The sequence below is a fragment of the Danio rerio genome, chromosome 8 (assembly GCF_049306965.1).
Source record: "Danio rerio strain Tuebingen ecotype United States chromosome 8, GRCz12tu, whole genome shotgun sequence".
NCBI lineage: Eukaryota > Metazoa > Chordata > Actinopteri > Cypriniformes > Danionidae > Danio > Danio rerio.
The window spans coordinates 24,501,559-24,523,962 of NC_133183.1; the positions used below are offsets into that span (position 1 = coordinate 24,501,559).

Here is a 22,404-nt window from a genome sequence, read left to right on the forward strand (position 1 = left end):
GCCTCTGAAAGGCTGTATTTAACTTATCAATTCTTTTATATATAAATAGCACATCTTGTATGTACTGCCTCTTCTTGTTGAATCACTGAATACCTCCTGTAAGTCACTTTGGACAAAAAAAAATAAAAAAATAAAAAAATAAATAAATAAATAAATAAATAAATATATATATATATATATATATATATATATATATATATATATATATATATATATATATATATATATATATATATATATATATATATATATATATATATATATATATAATGCTATATGAATAAATGTAAATGTAACACAAATAAGAACAAGGTAGCAGACATGTTTGCCTAGTTATTTAGAGGACATTTTCAGGAGAAAAAACGTAATTGGGTCATATTTCCAAGATGTAAAATCGATTAATCTGGAGAACAGTATTCGCACTGACAGGCATGCATAGTCCTCTAAACATTAGATTCTTCCATGTAAAGATATTAATGAAATTTCAAACAAAGATGCAACAAAAAAGACAAAACTGAAATCTTAAAGATTGAATTGAAGTGGCATTTACTCTATATGGTAACCATTTCTTGTGTTTCACTGAATGCAGCTGAAAGGGAGAAGAACATCTCACCTGTCCCAGGACAAGGATGGCCAGCCTCATGATCCTCTGCTGCTTCAGGTGGTGCGGAAGGGGCACAGGAGGAGGCTGGGTGCTGCCGCCGGCCAGGCTCGACTCATGGCCATCACAGACTGTGTGGACAACGGCACACAGACCGACATCAGCTTCCAGAACTTCCTGAATGGGGACAGAGGGTCTTATTTAAGCAGTGGATCACCAAAGCCTCCACACTCCCCTCTTCTTGCCCCGCTGGTGGAGCCGTACCTGCTGAATGAGCTGTGAGAGTCTTCAACGTCCTCTTGATCTCTTTACTGCTTGTATAGAGCTGTAAATGTTACATGTGCTGAAAACATGATGAAGAATTGTTTCTCTTTTCACAGTGGTTCTCTGGGGCAGGAGTATAGCGATACAAACGACTACTTCAGTGTGACCAACCATGAGGCGGATCAACAAGAAGAGCTGGAATATGAGGTGAGAGCACCAACAAATCATAACAACATTCCATTAAACAAATAAAAATAAATGAGTCAAACTTAAATATCTTTGATTGTTTTACAATAAGAAAACCTTAAAGAAATATATTAAAAAGTATAGACATTATGGTAAAACACAAAAATTATTTTTTTTGTGTTATAATTTAACTATGTGTTATAATTTTGTATTATAATTTGTATACATGGACCACAAAACCACAAATACATTTTTTGGAAGTTGAGATAAATGTTATAAGTTAAACAAATAAGCTTTACATTTATCTTTGTTTGGATAGGACAGTATTTGGCCAAGACACAAAAAATAATACACATATAAGACACATAAAAAACAGGAATCTGATGATTCAAAAAAACTAAACGTTGAGAAAATCTTTTCAAATTGTCGAAATTAGGTTATTAGCAGTGCACAATACTGTTTAAATATGGATTTTGATATAGTTATGGTAGAAAATTGACAAAATATTTTCATGGAACATTACCTTAATTAATGCTTTCATGTTTTTTTTTTGTCATAAAAAAAAATAATTTCTATCATTTTGAATTATACAATACTTTTTTATGGTTCAGGTCAGATTAAAATGGAGAAGCAGACATGCATTCAAATATTTTTTTCAAATATTACTACTACTACTATCACTAATAATAAATAAATAAATAAATAAATAAATAAATAAAAAATAAATAAATAAATAAAAAAGCAGAAAACTATTTTTTGTTATGTTGAGATCACAGGAAAATTGAGCCATGATCAAAGAACTTTTCATTTAATTTTATTAATAAAAATAAGTCAAAAAACAAGTTTCAATCACGAGTAAAGGAGTTCTTATGTCAAGATCATAATTCATTCTGTGCTTTATATTTCATATCTATATATAGTCTTATTTTTTAAACAATGTATGTTCTTAATTGTTTGTTCCTAACAGTTTTGTTTATTTTATTTATTTATTTTATTGCCTGCTTGCAACATTGTAGCACATTCTTTTCCCAAGACATACTTCCTTTCGAGGACAAATAAAGTTTATCCTATCCTATCCTATCCTATCCTATACTATCATGAGGTAATTAAGCTGTGATCACAAGAAAACAAATATTTGAAAGCATGGCCTTAGGTTGTAGACTTCCGTAGATTTAAAATACAGTATTAAGGCAATAATATTATTTTTTCAAAACTCGTTTTTATGTACAGTACCTATATGTATTGAATTGCTAAAACACACACACACACACAATTACACTCACCGGCCACTTTATTAGGTAAACCTTACTAGTACAGGGTTGGTCCCCTTTCGCCTTTAGAACGGCCTTAATCCTTTATGGCTAGGGTGACCCACCCTGTTCCTGGAGATCTACTTTCCTGCAGATTTCAGTTGCAACCCATATCAAACTCACCTGCCTGTAATTATCAAGTGCTGTTCAGGTCCTAATTAATTGGTTCAGGTGTGTTTGATCAAGGTTGGAGCTAAACTCTGCAGGAAGGTAGATCTCCAGGAACAGGGTTGAGCACCCCTGCTTTATTGACCTTATTCTAAAATGCGGAAGTGCGCCTGTTTTCGCGATTGTCTTAGAACTTCCGATTCAGTCGCCTATGGGAGAAATGACTAGGAATAATAAACGGCAGAAAATGGCCAAACTACTTGCTCTACAAACAAATGTTTGCATGACTACACAGACCAATTAGCATAATATAATAAGAAAATATTAAATTGCAACATCAAGCAGCGTAACGAGCAGTTGTTAACGTCAAAAAATGAATGGAAGTGAATGTGACCGGAATCGCGAGACAAAAAGATTCAAATGGCAGCGCCCACTCGACAGCTGAGAATAAGGTGAATAGCATAGACTCAACAAGGTACTGGAAACATTCCTAAGAGATTTTGGTCCATATTGACATGATAGCATCACACAGTTGCTGCAAATTTGTTGGCTGCACATCCATGATGCAAATCTTCCGTTCCACCACATCTCAAAGGTACTTTTGGATTGACTTCTGGTGACTGTGGAGGCCATTTGAGATCAGTGAACTGTCATGTTCAAGAAACCAGTCTGAAATTATTTGTGCTTTATGACATGGTGCGTTATCCTGGTAGAAGTAGCCATCAGAAGATGAGTACACTGTGGTCATAAAGAGAAGGACATGGTCAGCAACTATACTCGGGTAGGCTGTGATGTTGACACAATGCTGAACTGGTACTAATGGGCCCAAAGTGTGCTAAAAAAAATATCCCTACACCACTAGTCTGAATGTTTGATACAAGGAAGGATGGATCCATGCTTCCATGTTGTTGACGCCAGATTTTGACCCTACCATCCAAATGTAGCAGCAGAAATCGAGACTCATTAGACCAGGCGATGCTTTTCCAATCTTCTATTGCCTAATTTTAGTGAGCCTGTGCAAAATGTAGCCTCTGTGAAAATCCCAGTAGATCAGCAGTTTCTGAAATACTCAGACCAGCCCATCTGGCACCAACAACCATGCCAGGTTCAAAGTCACTTAAATCACCTTTCTTCCCCATTCTGATGCTCAGTTTAAACTGCAGCAGATTGTCTTGACCATGTCTACATGCCTAAATGCATTGAGTTGCTGTCATGTGATTGGCTAAAAAGAAACTTGCATTAACCACCAGTTGGACAAGCGTACCGAATAAATTAACCGTTGAGTGTATTTTATATTAAAAGACTAAATCCTGTCAATGCAGAAAAAGGCAATCTGCTTGTATTGGGAAATTATTGAGTTGCTAAATTAAAATTTAGAGAATATATGCTGTTTCTTTCACACTCTAAGGAACAAAATTTATGTGTTTAAAAAAGCAACATTACAGCACAATAGCACAGCCAGCAGCACCTCATACATCTGCTTTGGCTGGCTGCATCTTTAAAGCAGAGGGTTTAATCTTTGCCCCATGAGCAGCTCTTCCTCTCTGTCTCTGTCAGGAGGTGGAGCTCTATAAGTCGAGTCAGCAAGATAAACTGGGGCTAACAGTCTGTTACCGGACGGACGATGAGGAAGACCAAGGCATCTACGTTGGGGAGGTGAGTTAACACATCAGGCCAGATAAATTATCTCAGTGCTCAGAACAACAGTATGTCATACATAATATTCAAATGAGATATTCAAGTGGACATTTCAACTTAGGTGAATCCAAACAGCATAGCAGCAAAAGATGGAAGAATCAGGAAGGGGGATCGGATATTACAGGTATGTTTACATCTCAGATGTGCTGTTAGAGGGAAATGATAATAATCAGAAATGGACTGACATGATTGTGTCATTGTTCATCTGGGATGCAGGTCAATTGAGACAGTCAGCCGTTAATTGCTGTGACTTTTAGCGCGGCCCACGTAATTGCTCTGGTGAATAATTACAGAACAGCAAACACAAAGTGTCATATTTCCATTGTCTTGACAAGTTCTTCATCTATTCTGAATTCTGATGGGACACTGACACATTCATTACCAAAGAGCTCATGAAACAAACATTGATGATTTGATGGTATATTTTTTTTTGGTGTAAAGTAACTTATTACAAATACTCAAATTACTGTAATAGAGTAGTTTTTTTCAGGATTTGAAATTTACTGCATTAAGTAATTTTACAAATAAGCACTTTTACTTTCACTTGAGTTCATTTGTAATTCTGTATTGGTACTTTTACTCAACTATTTTCCTTCAACCTGCACTCACTACTTTATTTTTTCTTCTCTATGAGGATTGGTTAATTAGAAAAATCCAATCAAATATCTTATAGAAAGTAAATCGTATCCTACTGAAAAACCTCAAGACATGGACGCTTTATAAATGAAGCAAACTGTTTGCAAGCATTAAAAATGTCCAAAAATTTTTACACACAATGACCAAAAGACTGCATCTCACTGATGAGAAGATAATAATTGCCTACTGTATGATGACTGAAATCACAAAATGGCCTTAAACAATAATTAAGTGCACTACAGAATGTGACGTTGTCAACCACACACATGACAAATAGCATGTAAATGCTTAAACTTTTCACAGTGTAATACTCGCTACTTGAGTACTTGTAAAAGGGCTACATTTTTCTCATATTTTGAGTAATATTTAAAACAGATACCTTTACTCTACTTGCACCAGTTTTTTTGGAAAAGTAATTGTACTTTTACTTGAGTATAATTTTTCATTACTCTTTCCACCACTGGAAAAGACCTGATACTTTATGTTTATGCATGGCTTCAAATTATTCTCTGTCTCACATTAGATCAATGGAATAGAAGTCCAAAACCGAGAGGAAGCAGTGGCCATCCTGACTCGTGAAGACAGTACCAACTTCTCTTTACTGCTGGCCAGACCAGAGATAGAGGTAAAGACATATAACATGCAATAGAACACTTTTACTCAACGCCTTTTTAGTTTTTATGATCATTTTTGTGTTCCCAAAAATATTTATACACACACAGTGTTGAAGTCAGAATTATTAGCCCCCTTTGAATTATTTTATCTTTTTTTTTATATTTCCCAAATAATGTTTAACAGAGCAAGGACATTTTCACAGTGTCTAATGATATTGTTTCTTATGGAGAAAGTCTTATTTAATGTATTTTAGCTAGAATAAAAGCAGTTTTTAATTTTAAAAACATTTTATGGTCAAAATTATTAGCCTCTTTATGGTATATTTTTTGATAGTCTACAGAACAAACGTCATGCAATAACTTGCCTAATTACCCTAACCTGCCTAGTTACCCTAATTAATCCAGATAAGCCTTTAAATGACACTTTAAGCTGTATAGAAGTGTCTTGAAAAATTTAGTAAAATATTGTCATCATGGCAAAGATAAAATAAATCAGTTATTAGAAATGAGTTATTAAAACTATTATGTTTAGAAATGTGTTGAAAAAAATCTGCTCTCTGTTTAACAGAAATTAGGGGAAAAAATAAACGGGGGCTAATAACTCAGGGGGGCTAATAATTCTGACTTTAACTGTATATATATTCAATACGACAATCCAAATGAACTAGTTTCATAAAAAAATATTAAAATGGAATTTATTGAAACTAACACACTTAATTACTGTTAGATCACAGTTTTACAGTTAAAAAGACACTGCTGTCTTCATGTAAGATTCTGGTTAAAGGCATTTCTGTTAACCAGGAAAACAAATGTTGCTTTAATCCACACAGTCATAAGATTATAACAATATAAAAAATGAAATAATGATGAAGCATAAATTAAGGAAAATCCATTAATTTATTCATTTTCTTTTCGGCTTAGTCCCTTTATTAATCTGGGGTCGCCACAGCGGAATGAACCACCAACTTATCCAGCATATGTTTTACGCAGGACATGCCCTTCCAGCTGCACACACTACAGTCAATTTTAGCATACCCAATTTACCAATAGCGCATGTCTTTGGACTGTAGGAAACTAAAGCACCCAGAGGAAAGCCATGCAAACATGGGGAGAACATGCAAACTCACATAGAAATGCAAACTGAACTAGCCGAGACTTGAACCAGCGACCTTCTTGCTGTGAGGCGATCGTACCCACTACATCACTGAATCATCATTAAGACAAATATTAATAATAAAATATAAAAACATGATACAATGACAAATAATCATCAATAATCATAATTAAATCACTAACTAATGATCAATAAAATGATAATTATATAAATCAGTAATGATCATATGGTTAAACAAAATAAAGAATAGATCAATATAAACAAATGAAAATAAAACAACACAAATAAATGATGGTTTTCTAGAAACAACACACATAAGTTTGCTACAAGGAATCTTAATTCTATATCTTTAGTTAGATTCTTCAATACTAACACAGACTGTAGCAACTTCAAAGGCTCCTTCTCCTCTTTTCTCTTTTCTATCCTCCTGGTAACAACTACCAGAATTCTTATACTTTTAAAAGTATATTTCTATCTCCTATATAAGAAAGGCTAAGGGAAACCCTTGGAGACAAAGCAGACACTGAAATGCAATATAACTATGATCTCCACGAAATCATCCTCACATCCTCTGAGCAATAAAATGGTCCTCTAGGCACGCACAATTCCAGCACACACACACACACACACACACACACACACACACACACACACACACACACACACACACACACACACACACACACACACACACACACACACACACACAAGCACAAAAATAGGCTTTTTGAGGCACATGCAAAGTTAATGGACCCACTCTGTCCCCAACGACAGCATATCCTAAAATTAATGGCTTATTTTGCTGAAGGAAGGGAAACAGAAGTCTCACATCACTCAATGTCTCAATCATGTGATCACTCTTAGTGATGGGCGTCAAGGATTTGTGGCAGTTCCATTAACACTATTCCACAAGGAGACGAAGAGTGAGAGGGAACAAAGCTGCTTTACAGAATATGCACCATTAGAAAGGAAGGAGAGTAATTGAAAGAATTGATGGAAGGTTTGAGAGAGAAAGAGATCAAATCAAGGGGTACGAGTAAGGTACTGTTTACTAGGCAGAGATTTTTTCAAGTCAGCCTTTTCCAAGGACATAGCATTTCATATGCCTGTATACACACATATATATTTCATCTATAACAGTTTTTATTCTGCCTAATTTATATCTGTTTATTTTTATCATGAATTTCTCACTACTGCTGCAGTCATTACTTATTTGCTTAGCAGAAATGACTCACAAATAAAAAAAATACAAACAGAAGCCCTTAATCTGATCTTACAGCCATCTCTGTTAAAGTTAATCTAATTTTATACTAAATAAAGTTAAATTGCATTTACTCTCGCTCTGCTTGTATATAAACATCTCTAAATGAGCACCAATCCAGAGCTGTAAATATGGTTCTTGAAATGTATGACTTTGTATCATCAATTTTTCGGCAATTCCTGGCGACTTAGTGGAGATATTGAAAAAAATGGCTGTTGGTTATTGTGTGGAGCCGGCAAAAATCATCTATCATGAGCAGAGCCGTCAGCTAATGAATAAAACAGGGAGCTCATTCCAGCCAACGCACAGCACTAACAAGATCAGAACAAAAAAGGGGCCATTTTGTATCTTTCACACTACAAATACCCTCCCAGCAAAAGAAAATGATTAATGACAAACTGAAGAGCAGAAACAAGAGAGCTGTCAGATCAGGAGAGAGAATGAGAGATAGTGATGGAGAAATGGGATGGGAGGAGAGGAAAGACTGAGTAAATTAGGAGGAGAGAAAAAGAAAGAAAAAGAGAGAGAGAGAGAGAGAGAGAGAGAGAGAGAGAGAGAGAGAGAGAGAGACAGAGAGAGACGAAGTGTCACGGAAAGACCATTAAAAAATGTTGAGCTGAAATATAATCATCAAGTGGTAATTACAATTGATTACTGGCTACCAATTGTAGACAAAAATACAAAAATATAAAAAACAGCAGCAAACACAAAAAATACATCTAGATTTTTAGCTTGGTATAAGATACTTATTACAAAAGAACATGAATAAATTACTCTAAATACCATGTCTTGTAATCCTTGTGTTGCTTTACCTCTGCAAATGTTGCTGAAATTTAAACAAGTATACATACTGTGTCATCTAGTGTTCGTGTGTAGTATTGCAGCTTGTACTTTTATAACAATACTGTCATGATAAACAACTAAAGCTTCACTTTCTTTTCTTCTTTCCTCCCTTGGTGGCTTTCCCCCAGACTGACACTCATTTGGACCCAGAAGAGCTTGATTGTGAGTTACCTGTAGGGATGAGTGTGGACACCCTTAATACCGCCAATCTGCCCGGCCTGTACCATTTCCGCCAACAGAGACTCCAGGCAGGCATTCCTGAGGAAGCTTTACATCGAGAGACACCCATGCTCAGCCTAGCGACCCTCAACAACAGTCAAGAGCTTGATAGTGGTGTTGGCCGAACAGATGAAAGCACAAAGAATGAAGAGTCCTCTGAGCATGACATCCTTCTGGGTGATGAGCAGACCAGCGCAACCAACACTAATGCCACCAACACGCCTGGTAGCTTGCGCAAATTCAGACCTGGCAGAGGTGGTGGAGGAGGAAGCGAGACACCATCTCCTTTGTTTCCTCTCCGAGAGCTCCACCTCAGCACGGACTCGCTGGACTGTGGAAGTGTGGGTGGAGGGTACCTTCATGATCCTGTCAGCGGGATGGTGATGCCAGGCCTGACAGAGGAGGAATGTGAGAGGTACAAGCAGCTTCTGGAAATCAAGTGTCGTTACGAGAAGAGGATTAAGAAAGTGCAGCAGGTTCAAGAAGAGCAGCAGAAAGATGGAGAGAGACAACGGCAAGATGAGAATAGGGAGGAGGAAGGAACTCTGGATGAGAACAGTAATGAGAACCTGACTCCACACGAGATGGCACTTCTCGAAGAGGAAATGAGGCACCTTGAGTTTAAGTGCAGGAACATTCTACGAGCACAGAAGATGCAGCAGCTAAGAGAGCGCTGTTTGAAAGCCTGGCTGATGGAGGAAGAAACATCTGGCCGTGTTTCAGCAGAACCTCAGGGGTCTCCGTTGCATGAGTTATCTGATATTAATGAACTTCCTGAGAAAGAACGATCAGACAAGGACAGCACCAGTGCTTACAACACTGGGGGAGAGAGCTCCAGGAGCCCACCCATGGTGAGTGAACATCGACTTCCAGTTTCTCAGCAAGACGAGTCCACAAGTCCTCTGCCAAGCAGACACAGGGATCGGCCCATGTGGAGTGAAAGGGGACGAGCAAGCCTTAACAGCACCTATTCACCAAGCAGCTACAAGAAGTTTCAGACTATCACCCCTATGAATCAGAAGTTCTGTTCACTCTCAAGAGAAGGAACTGTTCGTCGAATGCCTGATGGGATGGCGCAGAACAGCAGTTCTAGGGTAAACAACCATACCAGGAATGGTGGTCGTAGTGCAGAGTCAAGTCCTTACTTCACTCGACGGCGTCATTCCAATTGCTTCACTCCAGAACGCTACCAGAGTTGCATGCATCTTGGATCCTCTCATTCTGAAAGCTCTGGACCTTTAGATAGAGCTGTGGAAGGAGAAAGTGAGGCACCAATTGGGGGCAGTGACCGTGAGGGACATCGTGATAACACCTTGGGGTCGTTACCTCATCCCAGCCCAGTGAAGCTTTCTCTGGCTTTACCTTTGCCACTTTCTCCTGCCTCACCACGCATGGAGTGGAAGGTCAAGATAAGGAGCGATGGGACTCGATATGTGGCCAAACGTCCAGTCCGAGACCGGCTTTTGAAGGCCCGAGCTATGAAGATCCGTGAGGAGCGTAGTGGAATGACAACTGATGATGATGCAGTGAGTGAAATGAAGATGGGACGTTACTGGAGCAAGGAAGAGCGCAAGCAACAGCTGCTTAAAGCCAGAGAGCAGCGCAGACGCAGAGAGTACATGATCCAGAGTCGCTTGGATTATCTGCGAGATCACGGTATGGATGTGGGCAAGGACAGCCAGTCAGAATCAGGTCAGAACTCAGCCTCAATTTTAGAGCTCAGTCAGAAAAAGAGCTCCAAGAAGCGCAACCGACGCATACTGGACAACTGGATCACCATCCAAGAGCTTTTGGCTCATGGCTCTCGTTCACCAGATGGGACAAAAGTGTACAACCCTCTTTTGTCTGTTACCACAGTCTGAAATTAAAAGATGCTAAGGACAAAAGGGAATTAAATATCTTCTTACTTTGTAGAACTGTTTCAGGGTTCATCTGTCCACTTTATTATGGCTGCACAAAGTCTAGCGTCTACCACGCCGTTTAATGTTACTCCTTTTTTAATGAGTACTTAAAATGTAAATATCTGAAAAAGCCTAAAACAGGACCTTTATTTGAGAAGCAACATTGGAGAAGGTTAAAATTAATTTAAACTGAAACTGTTCAATTGTTCTTAAAATGTTTATACTCAAACTAATATAAATGATGAATTCACCGAAGTTTAATTTCTTATGCTTAAAGTAAATGTAACCTTCATATAAAATGCTTGGTTGGATTTTCTTGATGAATGAATGTCACGTCATATTACTTTTTAAAGTGGCATTACTGACACTTCTCGGGGGTCAAGCATCTGCTTTTGAGCATTTCTACTTAACACACATGGCTGAGTGACAGAGGCACTCTTACAGATTATGAATGTTGACTGAATGGACTCACAAGCACAATGCACACATTACAAATGTGGACTTACAGCAGGACAATTGTTAAGTCATTTTTTGCAAGTAAACACAATGGAATTCATACAATAACTTCCTCGCAATGGCACAAAAGACAAAAATTCAATTTCTTAACTGCTGAATTTTTGGTTTCCATGGAAGATAATGGGTGGATGGAATAATAAGACAGCAACATCATCATATAAGTGCTTGACCTGTGCAGACACAATCATGGTAAACTTTCCTACAGAGGTGTGGTGCTGAACATTTGTACTGTTTGTTGACGATGGTCTGTTTACATATTTCTTCTGTACTGTTCATGATAACCCAAATATGACAAAAGCACAATGTAATCCACATTATGCTTTTTTTAATTTCGAATGTAAGATAATTCTTATCAATGCCCCAAGTCATCATCATGAAGATATTTTCACAACCCTATGTGGCCTAATGCGAATACATACTGATCACCAGCAAAAGGGAAAGCACAAACACTCTGGAATCCTATGAAATATAACCAGCTTAAAGATTAAACAGATTGTACACTTTAATATACTGTTATTAGGAACATTTAACCTGAAGTGGTTAACACAACAGAGTAGTGAATACTCTAAAACTGTTCACAAAGGAATGATATACAAATTTGTCAGCATATTTGTAAGTGTTCAAAACCGTTTGAAGATTTTGTAGAAATCGGCCTTAAGACCCAGCAGGCACACAACATCATAAGACGTTTTAATATTAGGTTCGATTTAGGTCATGACCAAAGTCAAGGTAACCAAAATACAATGTCTGGCCAGCGTCTTAGGACAACGTCATTTTGACGTCCAATAATGACGTTGACATTTGGTTGATTTTAGGTTGAACATTAACGTTGGGTTCTGATGTCAACCCGATTTTCATTTCCAAACAAAATCCAACGTCCCCACAACTTTGGGATGCAACGTCAATAAGACAAACTGTTATGATTCTGTGCCTGCGGGGGAGTTTTAGCCAGTTTTAAAATTCGAGACAACTGTTTAGCAAAATTAATTTTGCATGACTTTGCCTAAAATGTACACACCAGAAGCACACAAATAACTTCCGTTTCTCAGTTTACAAATGTATGTGACCAGAGGACTTTATCCAGATCATTTGTCATTTCTGTCTTGGTGTTAGATACAAATGTAGAAATCTGCAGTTATACTCATATGGTACCTGTTGATCGATATCAATAGTCCTAATTATACTATGTGTAATGTGCATTAGTTCTTGAGTGGTTATTTCAATGCATTACTGAGATGATATAAAAATACTCCATTTTAGACAAATAAAACCATTTTGTATGCTTAATATAAACTTGTCAGTATTTGATTGCACGCAACACACATTCACACTGTTCACACACCAAAAAAAAAAAAAAAAGATAAAACAGCCAAATTGTCCATCAAAAATAACATTAATAAAAACAAGTTTCCAACAGCAAGAACATGTTTTATAGAATGAGAGCAATAAATTATCACATAATTTCTCTGAATTAGTTCTGCACTGAAACCTCATACATATATACAAATAAAACTTCATACAATGAATCATTTTAAATATAGGAACTTCTCTTACACACACATACTGATACAATTTTACAATTACAATTTCTTTCAAGCCCCCTCCCCACCCTCAGGTCCGTAAAATGTAAACAATGGTTCCCCTTCCCAGCCAGATATTGATACCCCAGTCCAGTGCAGAGTAAATATGGCATATTTATATCAGCTAATATATACATTCAGGTTTATACAGCATCATTCAGCTAAGTGCAGACATGCAACACGGGGCACGGTGGCGCAAGACATCAGCATGTCCAGAAACCAGAACACGCATCTCAAAACTACTGGATTGATTTTTATTTTATTATTTTTTTAACATCATACATCTCTGCTTTTATTTGTGTAGCATGCCCCAGCACTCAGGACTTTTAATACAAGCACAAGAGCAAAGCATTAGAGTTAAAACGAAGAAAAACTGCCCATTATAAGCGAAAATCGTGAAATATAGTGAACGGCCCTCTAGATTCAGATCACACCACAGTTTGTGGGGGAAATGGACTTCCTGTTTGTCTACAAGGGCCTTACGATTTTTAGTTATTGATAACGCTAGCATATTTGAAGTACTGGAATTCATTACCTGAATAAACAGCATTGTAGTTTGACCATGTGTAGGCAAGTAAAACTAAAGAACAAGATAAGAGCTGGGCCTAGCAGCAGAGATATTTGTTTTCACCCTTGTAGGACTTGTTACAATTTTGTTAGTATAAAAATAACTCAAACACATCACTATTGTGTAATACTGTGCATGATTGCGCTTAATGGTGAGAGAACGGCCCATTTTGGTTGTCAAAGAGGGGAGGTGAGGAAAGTGAAAGGGACTGTTTGGAAGGACGCAGATGGTTTTGGAGCTTTGGATCCTAGGCACTGATGATCTTTAACTTGTGAATGTGCAAAATTAGAAACTTTCAGCAATAAGATCTTCACATTTAAAGATGCTGTTAAGCTTCCCAGTGTGAATGAGTGTGTGAATATAGGTCCCCTAAACACGCGTTTCGATAAAAAAATAAGAGGGCACTGACACTGGACATGCAACTCGGCGTTAATTCACAATATTACAGGAGCGAGTTGCTCAAGTGTGTATGGCTTCTGGCAATGACAAGTTTTACACCAATCATACAGCTTTTATGTGGATAATATAGTTTCGAAAACTTGCTGCAAAACATTTACCTGAAATCAGCAGTCCAATTAGTTTGCTAAACATTGATTTTACGTGAGAAAAAAAGCTAGCCTGTTCATCTAAAAAACAAAACAAAACAAAACAAAAAAGCTCTTAGAAAACACTCGGCACGGCACTCTGCTAAAACATATCCAGGTATCATATTAGTAGTAGCTTTTACACCAAAAATAGCAAGAATTATATCAGTAGTATTTGACATCGTAATAGTAATAAAAGTCGTCCTTTAAAATCCCCCATATCCAGATGTTCCTTTTAAAATTCGATTACTTCTAGAGATTTATTTGACTGCTGAAACTGTACAAAACCAAGTCCATAAGTACAGAATTCATTTGAAGCTTTCGACAACGCTATGAACATCCTGCTCCTTCAACAGGTCATCAAGAGGAAAACATCCAGGTGTTAACAAAGCATAATTACTGATCCAGAACCTCCAATGACAAACCTTTTCAGTAGGCACTAAGGTTATGCAATGAATTGCCGAAAAAAAGTTTCATTGGTCAGAGAATTATGAGCTTTACTCTAAATAAAAGTGAAATGGCAGAGCTAAAAGGGAAAGAGAAATGCTGAGGTAACAGGTGGCAGGAAATAAACAGAGACAGCACTGATTTTCAGTCTTTTCCAGTCCTGATTGCTTGCTATCAGTCACGACTCCTTTGTGTATGATGTATTTAGGTTTGTTTACCTAATAGTGTTTCATAACAGCAAAAAAAATTAATAAAATATTTAGCAAATATATTCTCATTCTACACATTCTGTTTAGTAACCGAAAAGGCGCAAATGACATCATGACTTCACTGAGGTCTTTAAAAAAGTGTTTTTACTGTTATGGCTGACTTATTGCAAACCTGATGCCCAGCTTCTTCAAGACAAAAAAACAAGCAAAAAAAAAAACATTCTTCAAACAGTTTTAAAATAATGATGATTTTGTTTTAACTGTGTAGAAGTTTCCACTCATCACTTCACTCACAAGGCGAAACAAAAGTCTTTTAACAGAATTACAAAAGTGTTTGGCATCCCTCTAAAAGCATGCTGGCGCTTCTTATATGTTGAGGAATAACTCTGACAATTCTGAGGAATGTATCAAGCAAATATTTTCTGACAGACCCTGAAATGATTGTCATCTGAGACGCATGGAAACTTAAAAGACTACGTATGGAATTCTTTTATATTTTGCACTCATTTTTTTCTGGTATCCTTGTTGAGTGTTTAAAGAGTTCACTATTGTCACCTTGTGTATAGTCAAACTTGGTCTTTGAAATTCCAGTCTTAAATTGGCACCCCCTTTCTCCCTGTAATCTCTTCCTTTGGCAGCGATGCACGTAATATTCAACTCTCAAAAAACACTTCATCTGCTTCACCATTGTCCCGTTTAGGCTTCTCAGATCTTCCGTCGGAGATTTGACGCTGTTACACAACCCTTGTTTGGAATGGCGGCGAACAGCAAGAGGTCGCTCAAGCTAGCAATGAGCATGTAGCCGGCTAGGTTTCCTGCTCTTACACATGAGGAAAGCTGATGTGGAAGTAACAGAGTCTGAGTTTGGTGTGCTTCCTCCTGCCTGTGCTCCGGCTCCTTCGCGTTAGGACCCTGCGCCCTCTGCCGCGGCTAACCCTCACACCACCGTGCTGATACGGTTGATAGGCTTGGATTTGGAGCTGCCGACCGTGCTGCTGTTGCTGGCTCCACTTCCTCCTCCGCCCCCTGGGCCGCCCGACTGCGCCCCCATGGGTCCAGGGAGCTGTGGGGCCAGCGGGGAGAGCGGGGTGAGAGGCGTGAGAGGGGTATGTGGGGACGATGGAGGAGGTAATGGGGAGTGTGGTGGGGGAGGTGGGATGGATGATAGGGGCGGATACTGTGGTATGTAGTGAGAGACGCCCTGCGGTATGTGCCGGGCTGTGATGGCGGATGGTGCCTGAGGGGGCGGTGAGAAAACGAAGTGAGTTTGGCCGGAGTGATGGAGTTCGGGGTGGGGACTGTGGACGTGGACGAGATGGTTGTGGGTATGAGAGTGACCGTGGGAGTGGGCGTGAGGGTGGGGCTGAGAGTGAGACAGGGTAAGAGGAAGCTTGCCTGTAGGTCCAGGCACTCGTGCGAGGCGTATGGGATTTCCGTGCACGTGGTAGAAGTTGAAAGGGCCGACGGGAGAATGGGGTGAATGCGGGGACAGAGGCGGAGGGGTGCAGGCCATGTTGCCATAGCGGCCTTGCTGCATAGCGTGGTGGGACAGTTGCTGCTGGAGCTGGGGGTGCGAGGGAGCGGCCGGTCCACGCCTTGGGAGGGACCCTCGTTGTAGCGTGTGGTGCATAGCGGGAGGATGGCCTGAGGGAGGGTGCATAGAGGGAGGATGGACAGAGGGAGGATGCATATTGGTTGGATGCATAGCGGGAGGATGGATATTGGGTGGATGCATAGCGGGAGGATGGATATTGGGTGGATGCATAGCGGGAGGATGGATATTGGGTGGATGCATAGCGGGAGGATGGATGTTGGGTGGATGCATAGCGGGAGGATGAATATTGGGCGGATGCATGGCGGGAGGATGGATGTTGGGGGGATGCATAGCAGGAGGATGGCCAGGGGCGCCCACTTGCATGTGGTATCGGTGGTGATGGTGATAGGGGGGTGGTGGCTGGCCAAAGTTGTTGTGACAGTACTGAGCGTGGAGCGCTTGAATCTTGGATGGCCCACCGGGATCTGACTGGCTGAGGGCGGAGGGAGAAGGAGGCGGAGGTCCTCCTGTTGTAGGAGGTCGTACGGGGGCTGGGTAGTGTGGCCCGGGGGGAATAAGGGGAGCAGGGGGTTTGCCGCGCTTGCTCCCAAACAGGGAGCCCAGGAATGAACCGGAATTGCTCCCTCCAGAACTGCTCCCCGGCCCCCCACCTCGATCGCTGGTGCCAGAGCCCCCCACCATATTGCCTACTGCATTGTGAAGCTGCCCCGGCCCACCCCCCACCCCTACTCCGGGGCTCAGGATGGGGCGGTGAGGCCGGTAGTCTTCCAGCCCGTAGCAGCCGGGAACGGCACCCCCCATGGGTAAGCGTTGATGCGGCTGAGGACTGTTAATGATGGATCCCTACAGTGAGCATAAAAACACAAAGCTTGACAGTCATGACACTGGAATTCTGAGTAGATCCACATTGTTGAAAGCAATAAAAATGACAGGAATTCCTTGATCAAAATAACAAAATTGAAATTGTTGATCAACAATGACATAAATATTCGCTATAAAGATAGTTTAACAGAAATGAAAATTATTATTTTCAGCTTATAGGATACATCATGCACAAGGATACAATCTCTCTCTCTCTCTCTCTCTCTATATATATATATATATATGCATGCACACAAGACATCTAAAGCACAAAGTTAAAACTGTCAGTGTCTTCCTATACAAGCCACACAGCAAATAAATAACAAAGCAAATCTTACTTTTGTCCTTAATCAAGACATGCATTTAATAGAACCAGCATTCAAACACTGATTGTGTAAATATTTTTTTAAAGCATTAGTTATTTGTAGGGCCAGACAAAATCTGCGGACTTTTTTGCTCTTTCTGCGCAGAATATTGTGAAACATCTGCAGATTTATGCTGAATGATTTTGGGTGTATCGTAACTAAAAACTTAATATGTTAAATAAAAAATAATACATTTGTAACTTTTATTTAATGTGTACAATGCAAATCCTATTAGATCAATTTATTTGGTAAATAAAGCAAGTCTCCCATATAATATATCTACTAAAAGACAGAAATGACTACTTTTAAAACTGTATTGTAAGTAAATCATATGAATGTTTTCATATTAGTCAATAATATTACTAAAATTAAATAAAAAACTGGATAAATATAAATTTACACACAACTAAATATATAGACTCAATGATGGGCTGAGAATCTGTGGAAATCTGCGAACTTCTGCATGCGCAGATTCAGTATGGGCCTAGTTATTAGTAGTTAGCAGCAGCTGCATCAGGGATATCAAGACACATCACATGCAAAACATACACATATTACCCTTTTTACACAATAAAGATTAAAACATGCTGCACTTGACCACACAACAATCACAAATTCAAGACCCATGCATTTGTAAAAATTGCAATAAAGATCATTCCATTTTAATAAGACGGCATGCATTAAGAACTGCCTGACTTACTTCAATGGTACTATCCAAAGAGCCAACGCTGTTTCTACGGCCTCGCTTTCCTGCACCCAACCAACCATAGCAAGGTCAGGGTCAAAAAACACGAAGGAAACATTTTCCTACACTGCATAAAGGATGTTTAACCTTGAATGATCCATTTAACAGGAACAAGCTATAAATTGTGTACAGAATTGTTTTGTAAACAAATTTCACTTCAAAATACTGAACAAAGCTAAACTTTTAGTTTTTTTTTATAAATGTGTAAAAATATATTTTTATGACCAAAGAAAATGATTCTAACAAGTCTGGAATGTAGTAATAAATATGCTATGATATCTATAATATGATTATGCCATTCATTACCACTGTATTGAAAGCCTTATGCAAGGACATAACTTGCCATTAGAGGGCAGTGTCTACCAAACTGTATGCCATTTCAGAAGTTCAGAATTTCAAGAAAGAACCTTTTAGCATAAACTGCAGTGAATTTCTAAATATTAATTATAAATATTCCCATAACAAAAAAAAAAGTTAAAAGGTTTCAACAGTTCATATATTTATATATAAATTTATAGTTACTTAAGTATTTTGTCAGTGTTTAGATATGCCCGTCAAGTAAAAAGATTCAAAATACATTATTATGGTAGGAGAGTGAATCACACAAAATTGTCTTTTTAAATAATTACTAAAAAGATTACACATTACAAAACTTAAACATTAGCCTAGTCCACAGAAATGAATGGAGCATGAATAATGACTAAATGGACAACTATTTCCTGGTCTTTGATAAGCCATCTCAGGCCTTTCTGGTAAACTGTCAGTCATCGAGATGTCATTCTGTATCACATCTGAGCATATTGTATTCAGTGAGAGGATATATGCTGTATAGGTATACCCAGCAATATCTATGCCAATAATGATAAATGTAAAATAACATTACAAATTCTGTTGTCTAGGCTACCAGAAAGCAAGCTGATATTATCACTATAAATAACGTGCATTGTGACAATAACGTTGGTAAATAGAATATAATTACTGGATGACTAAAATGTAGATACCATCTGTTAATCTCCTTTATATCAACAGACTTGGCACTAACACGGAATTAGGTCATTATAATCACATCATTTGTTTGAGATTATTTCTTCAGTGGAACAGAAAAGAAATCTAGCCATTCGTGGTATTTTTCTAAATGCGATTGCTACTGCAACATTTTTCAAAATATCTTCTTTTGTTTTTAGGAACAGAAAAATCACCTCAGGGTGAGTACATTTACAGTTTTGGGTGAACAATCCTTTTAGTTTAAACAATTTATTTAACTGACTGCTTTCTACCTGCAATCTAAGCATTGCATTACATACATACAGACACACCAACAACTGACATTTAACCAGCTGTTTTTTTTTTCCCAGTTGGCTTATTTTATTGCATAATGCCTTAAAAGTACTCCATGCAAAATTTTAACTGTATTCCTCACAGAATCTGAGAGCTGTAGTTGAAATAGTGTGCAGTTTTCTTGTGTGAATGTGTGTTGTACCCGTATCAGAGAGGTCTCTCAGTGAAGAACTAAGCGCCGTCCGTTTAAGGCCCTCTCCTGCAGCATATGTGTCATCCAGGCTGGGCCTTCCTAGAGTGCCGTTCACAGCCTCAGTTTTCATTCCACCGACGCTGCTCACTTCCCCACTCATGAGCCCTGGACGCATCACACCTTTCTGCTTCTCTAACTCAGCTGAAACACATTTTAAATACATGTCAAATATATTTTGAAACAGTGAGCATGAATAAAATAGATCCTTCACATTCATTTCTGGGTCAAGAAAATACATGTCCTTGCTAGGGAGAAGATCTGAAGTGTCCATTATTTAAAATAAACTATTTTAGAATGGGATTTTTTAAAAATATATTTGGGGTATCAAAAATATAAATAACTTACAACAGTCCAAATTATGCACAGCTATATAAATATATAGCACTGATTTTTGTCTGTTAGAGTGGCCATCAAGAAGAACTATCACAATGTGTCCTTTGCATTTATTTATGTTATATGTATAATCAATTATTTAATATGTGAATATTCTAGCAAATATTTATTTTTGTAATTTATTTTATTCTATGGGAACGAACATTAAACCTAGGTATTCATTTATCAGCCACATAACAAATTTCAGAATAAGAACACTGTGTTTATTGAAGGAGTCTGAATTCTACCTTCAAATCCATCTCAACGTGAATCAACGTTTATCCTTTTTCTCAACATCCTGTTTCTAATCATTTTTACTACATATAATTATTTGTAGTAAATCACTTTATTTGTAAATTATTTGTAAAACACTGCTTGATATAAGAATGTTTAGTGTCCGTGCTCCTCTCCTTGCCTGTGTCTTTCAACTTTGTTTTCAGGAGACACACAAAAACCAGGTCATAGCGTCTGGACGGAATTACTGTTGTAAAGGAGAGGAAAAACACCTGTTCTATTCGTCACAATTTTGTCTACAGTAATTTAGTTATTTTGATTGTTCGGTTTTGTTTGTAATTCTATTGTAATTCCTTTTGTATGTAGATAGACTCTGTGTGTAGTAAGGATATTGTAGCCGAATGTTGATGGAATCAGTCTTGAATCAGTTTGATAAAGCGTACAAAAGCACAAAGTTTGATAAAACGTACAAAAAACAACCTTGGGTTTCCACAACAGATTGTCTCTTGCGCCTATTGTGTCCCTGGTTTAGCTTTTACAGGTCGAAGATCAGCTCTCAATACCTTAAGGGTCAGCCTGACCCCCAAGAACGATGTCGCCATCTATATCTGGAGCTAGATACAATACTTCATTGACGCACGCATTTAGAATTGTCTATTTTTGCTGTAACCAATAAGAACTGTTTACCTGGGTCCCACCTTTTCTGGACTTGTGTAAAGAGTATAATCCTGCATTGTTGTACTGTAAGTCAGAGCGGCCTAGGAACTCATTGCGAGTGTTGAAGCTGGCTTCTGCTGATGAAACTGTAATTTATTTTCAGTAAACTTCATTTATTTATATGAATCTCTGACTCCGGCTTTCCTTCATTTGACAGACTGGTCATTCTTTGGGTTAAACTGTATACCCTCCTTACATCATGAATAGTAAAACAACATAAAATAATAAATTTCTTACACTCTACACGGTATTTCTCCATGTCCTGCACCTCAGCGATGCTCTCTCGCAGGTCGCTGGTGAATCGCGTTCGGTCCTGTTGGCTCGGTGCATTAAACACAATCAGGACCTTACGCTCGGCACCCGGCATTGCTGATGTCAGTCTGATACCATGAGCATAGTCTGAGACAGAGAGAGAGAGAGAGAGAGAGAGAGAGAGAGAGGGAGAGAGAGAGAGAGAGAGAGAGAGAGAGAGAGAGAGAGGGTAAATGCAGTCAATTAGAGAGAGACCCAGATAAAGGAGAATGTGCTGTGCATCATGTAATTAGTTATAGATCCTCATTCTGACCAAATGCACAGATACCCACAAGTAATGAACTACAACTAACCACAAAAAATAATTTTATAAGCTGTACTTTTGCTGTTTTTAAGTGAGAAAATCTTTAAAAATTTACTTGATTTTTGGTTTTCGGAAAAATTCATGTATGATATTATATAAATGTAAAAATTCTTTTAAAATGAGAATTTTTATGTTATTATTTTAGTATCACATGCCTAACAAACTATTTATTATTTTTATTAATATTATTATCATTATTCAAACTAATTCATATAAATAAAGAACAGACATTGCTACTCAAAAAGGATAGAATTGAGGTGACAGTAAGGATTTACAGATAGTTGTCTTTTTCTGCTTCATATATGGCTAAGAAACCAAAATACCACCTACACAACAGCAAGGAAAGGCTAATGAGAAAAGAGATGGAGTGATGGAGTGGATGAAAGCAGAGTGTGTAAACCAACTGGAAAGGAGTGATAGTATAAATAAAGAAGGAGGGACAGATGGTCAGACAGATGGAGGGATGAATATACTTACAGGAGTTCTGGAACATATGAACCTGCATCTCCACCAGGGGAAAAGACTGTCTGAAACTGTACGTAACAGACGTCTTCTTCTTCTGAAAGATCTTCGTTACCTGCAGTCAGGAACAGAAGGGATGTTAGGCGTTAGGTGTAGTTATGACCATTACACATACACATACTATAAACTGGAAAATAACAGCTTGGACACACTTGACTGATTTTCCTTGTTTATAACTTCCATTGCCAATCAAAACCCAATGCATTTGTGCTGTGTGTAAAGAAAAT

At 38.2% G+C, this 22,404-nt stretch overlaps 2 protein-coding genes across 13 annotated transcripts in view; one reads left to right on the top strand and one right to left on the bottom strand.

Moving 5' to 3' along the window:
- Positions 1-12,564, top strand: part of pdzd4 (PDZ domain containing 4) — a 35,322-nt gene extending 22,758 nt beyond the window's left edge. The window contains exons 3-8 of the mRNA XM_009303962.5: positions 590-879; positions 982-1,072; positions 4,027-4,125; positions 4,229-4,291; positions 5,327-5,428; positions 8,764-12,564. Coding sequence (XP_009302237.2) covers positions 590-879; positions 982-1,072; positions 4,027-4,125; positions 4,229-4,291; positions 5,327-5,428; positions 8,764-10,716 — 2,598 coding nt within the window. The 3' untranslated portion in view covers positions 10,717-12,564. The remainder of the gene's footprint in view (positions 1-589; positions 880-981; positions 1,073-4,026; positions 4,126-4,228; positions 4,292-5,326; positions 5,429-8,763) is intronic.
- The window catches only part of iqsec2a (IQ motif and Sec7 domain ArfGEF 2a), a 167,382-nt gene that overhangs the window by 36,037 nt on the left and 108,941 nt on the right, over positions 1-22,404 (bottom strand). For 4 of the 12 annotated variants that reach the window (XM_021472055.3, XM_073910309.1, XM_021472057.3 and 1 more), the window contains 5 exons: positions 22,133-22,232; positions 21,277-21,438; positions 19,666-19,857; positions 18,141-18,190; positions 11,749-17,057 (listed from right to left, as the gene is read on the bottom strand). In XM_021472055.3, the coding sequence (XP_021327730.2) occupies positions 15,597-17,057; positions 18,141-18,190; positions 19,666-19,857; positions 21,277-21,438; positions 22,133-22,232 (1,965 nt within the window). In that variant the 3' untranslated portion in view covers positions 11,749-15,596. Of the gene's footprint in view, positions 1-11,748; positions 17,058-18,140; positions 18,191-19,665; positions 19,858-21,276; positions 21,439-22,132; positions 22,233-22,404 lie in introns of those variants that run through there. The other 8 variants (XM_021472059.3, XM_073910313.1, XM_073910316.1 and 5 more) reach the window with 2 other exon arrangements.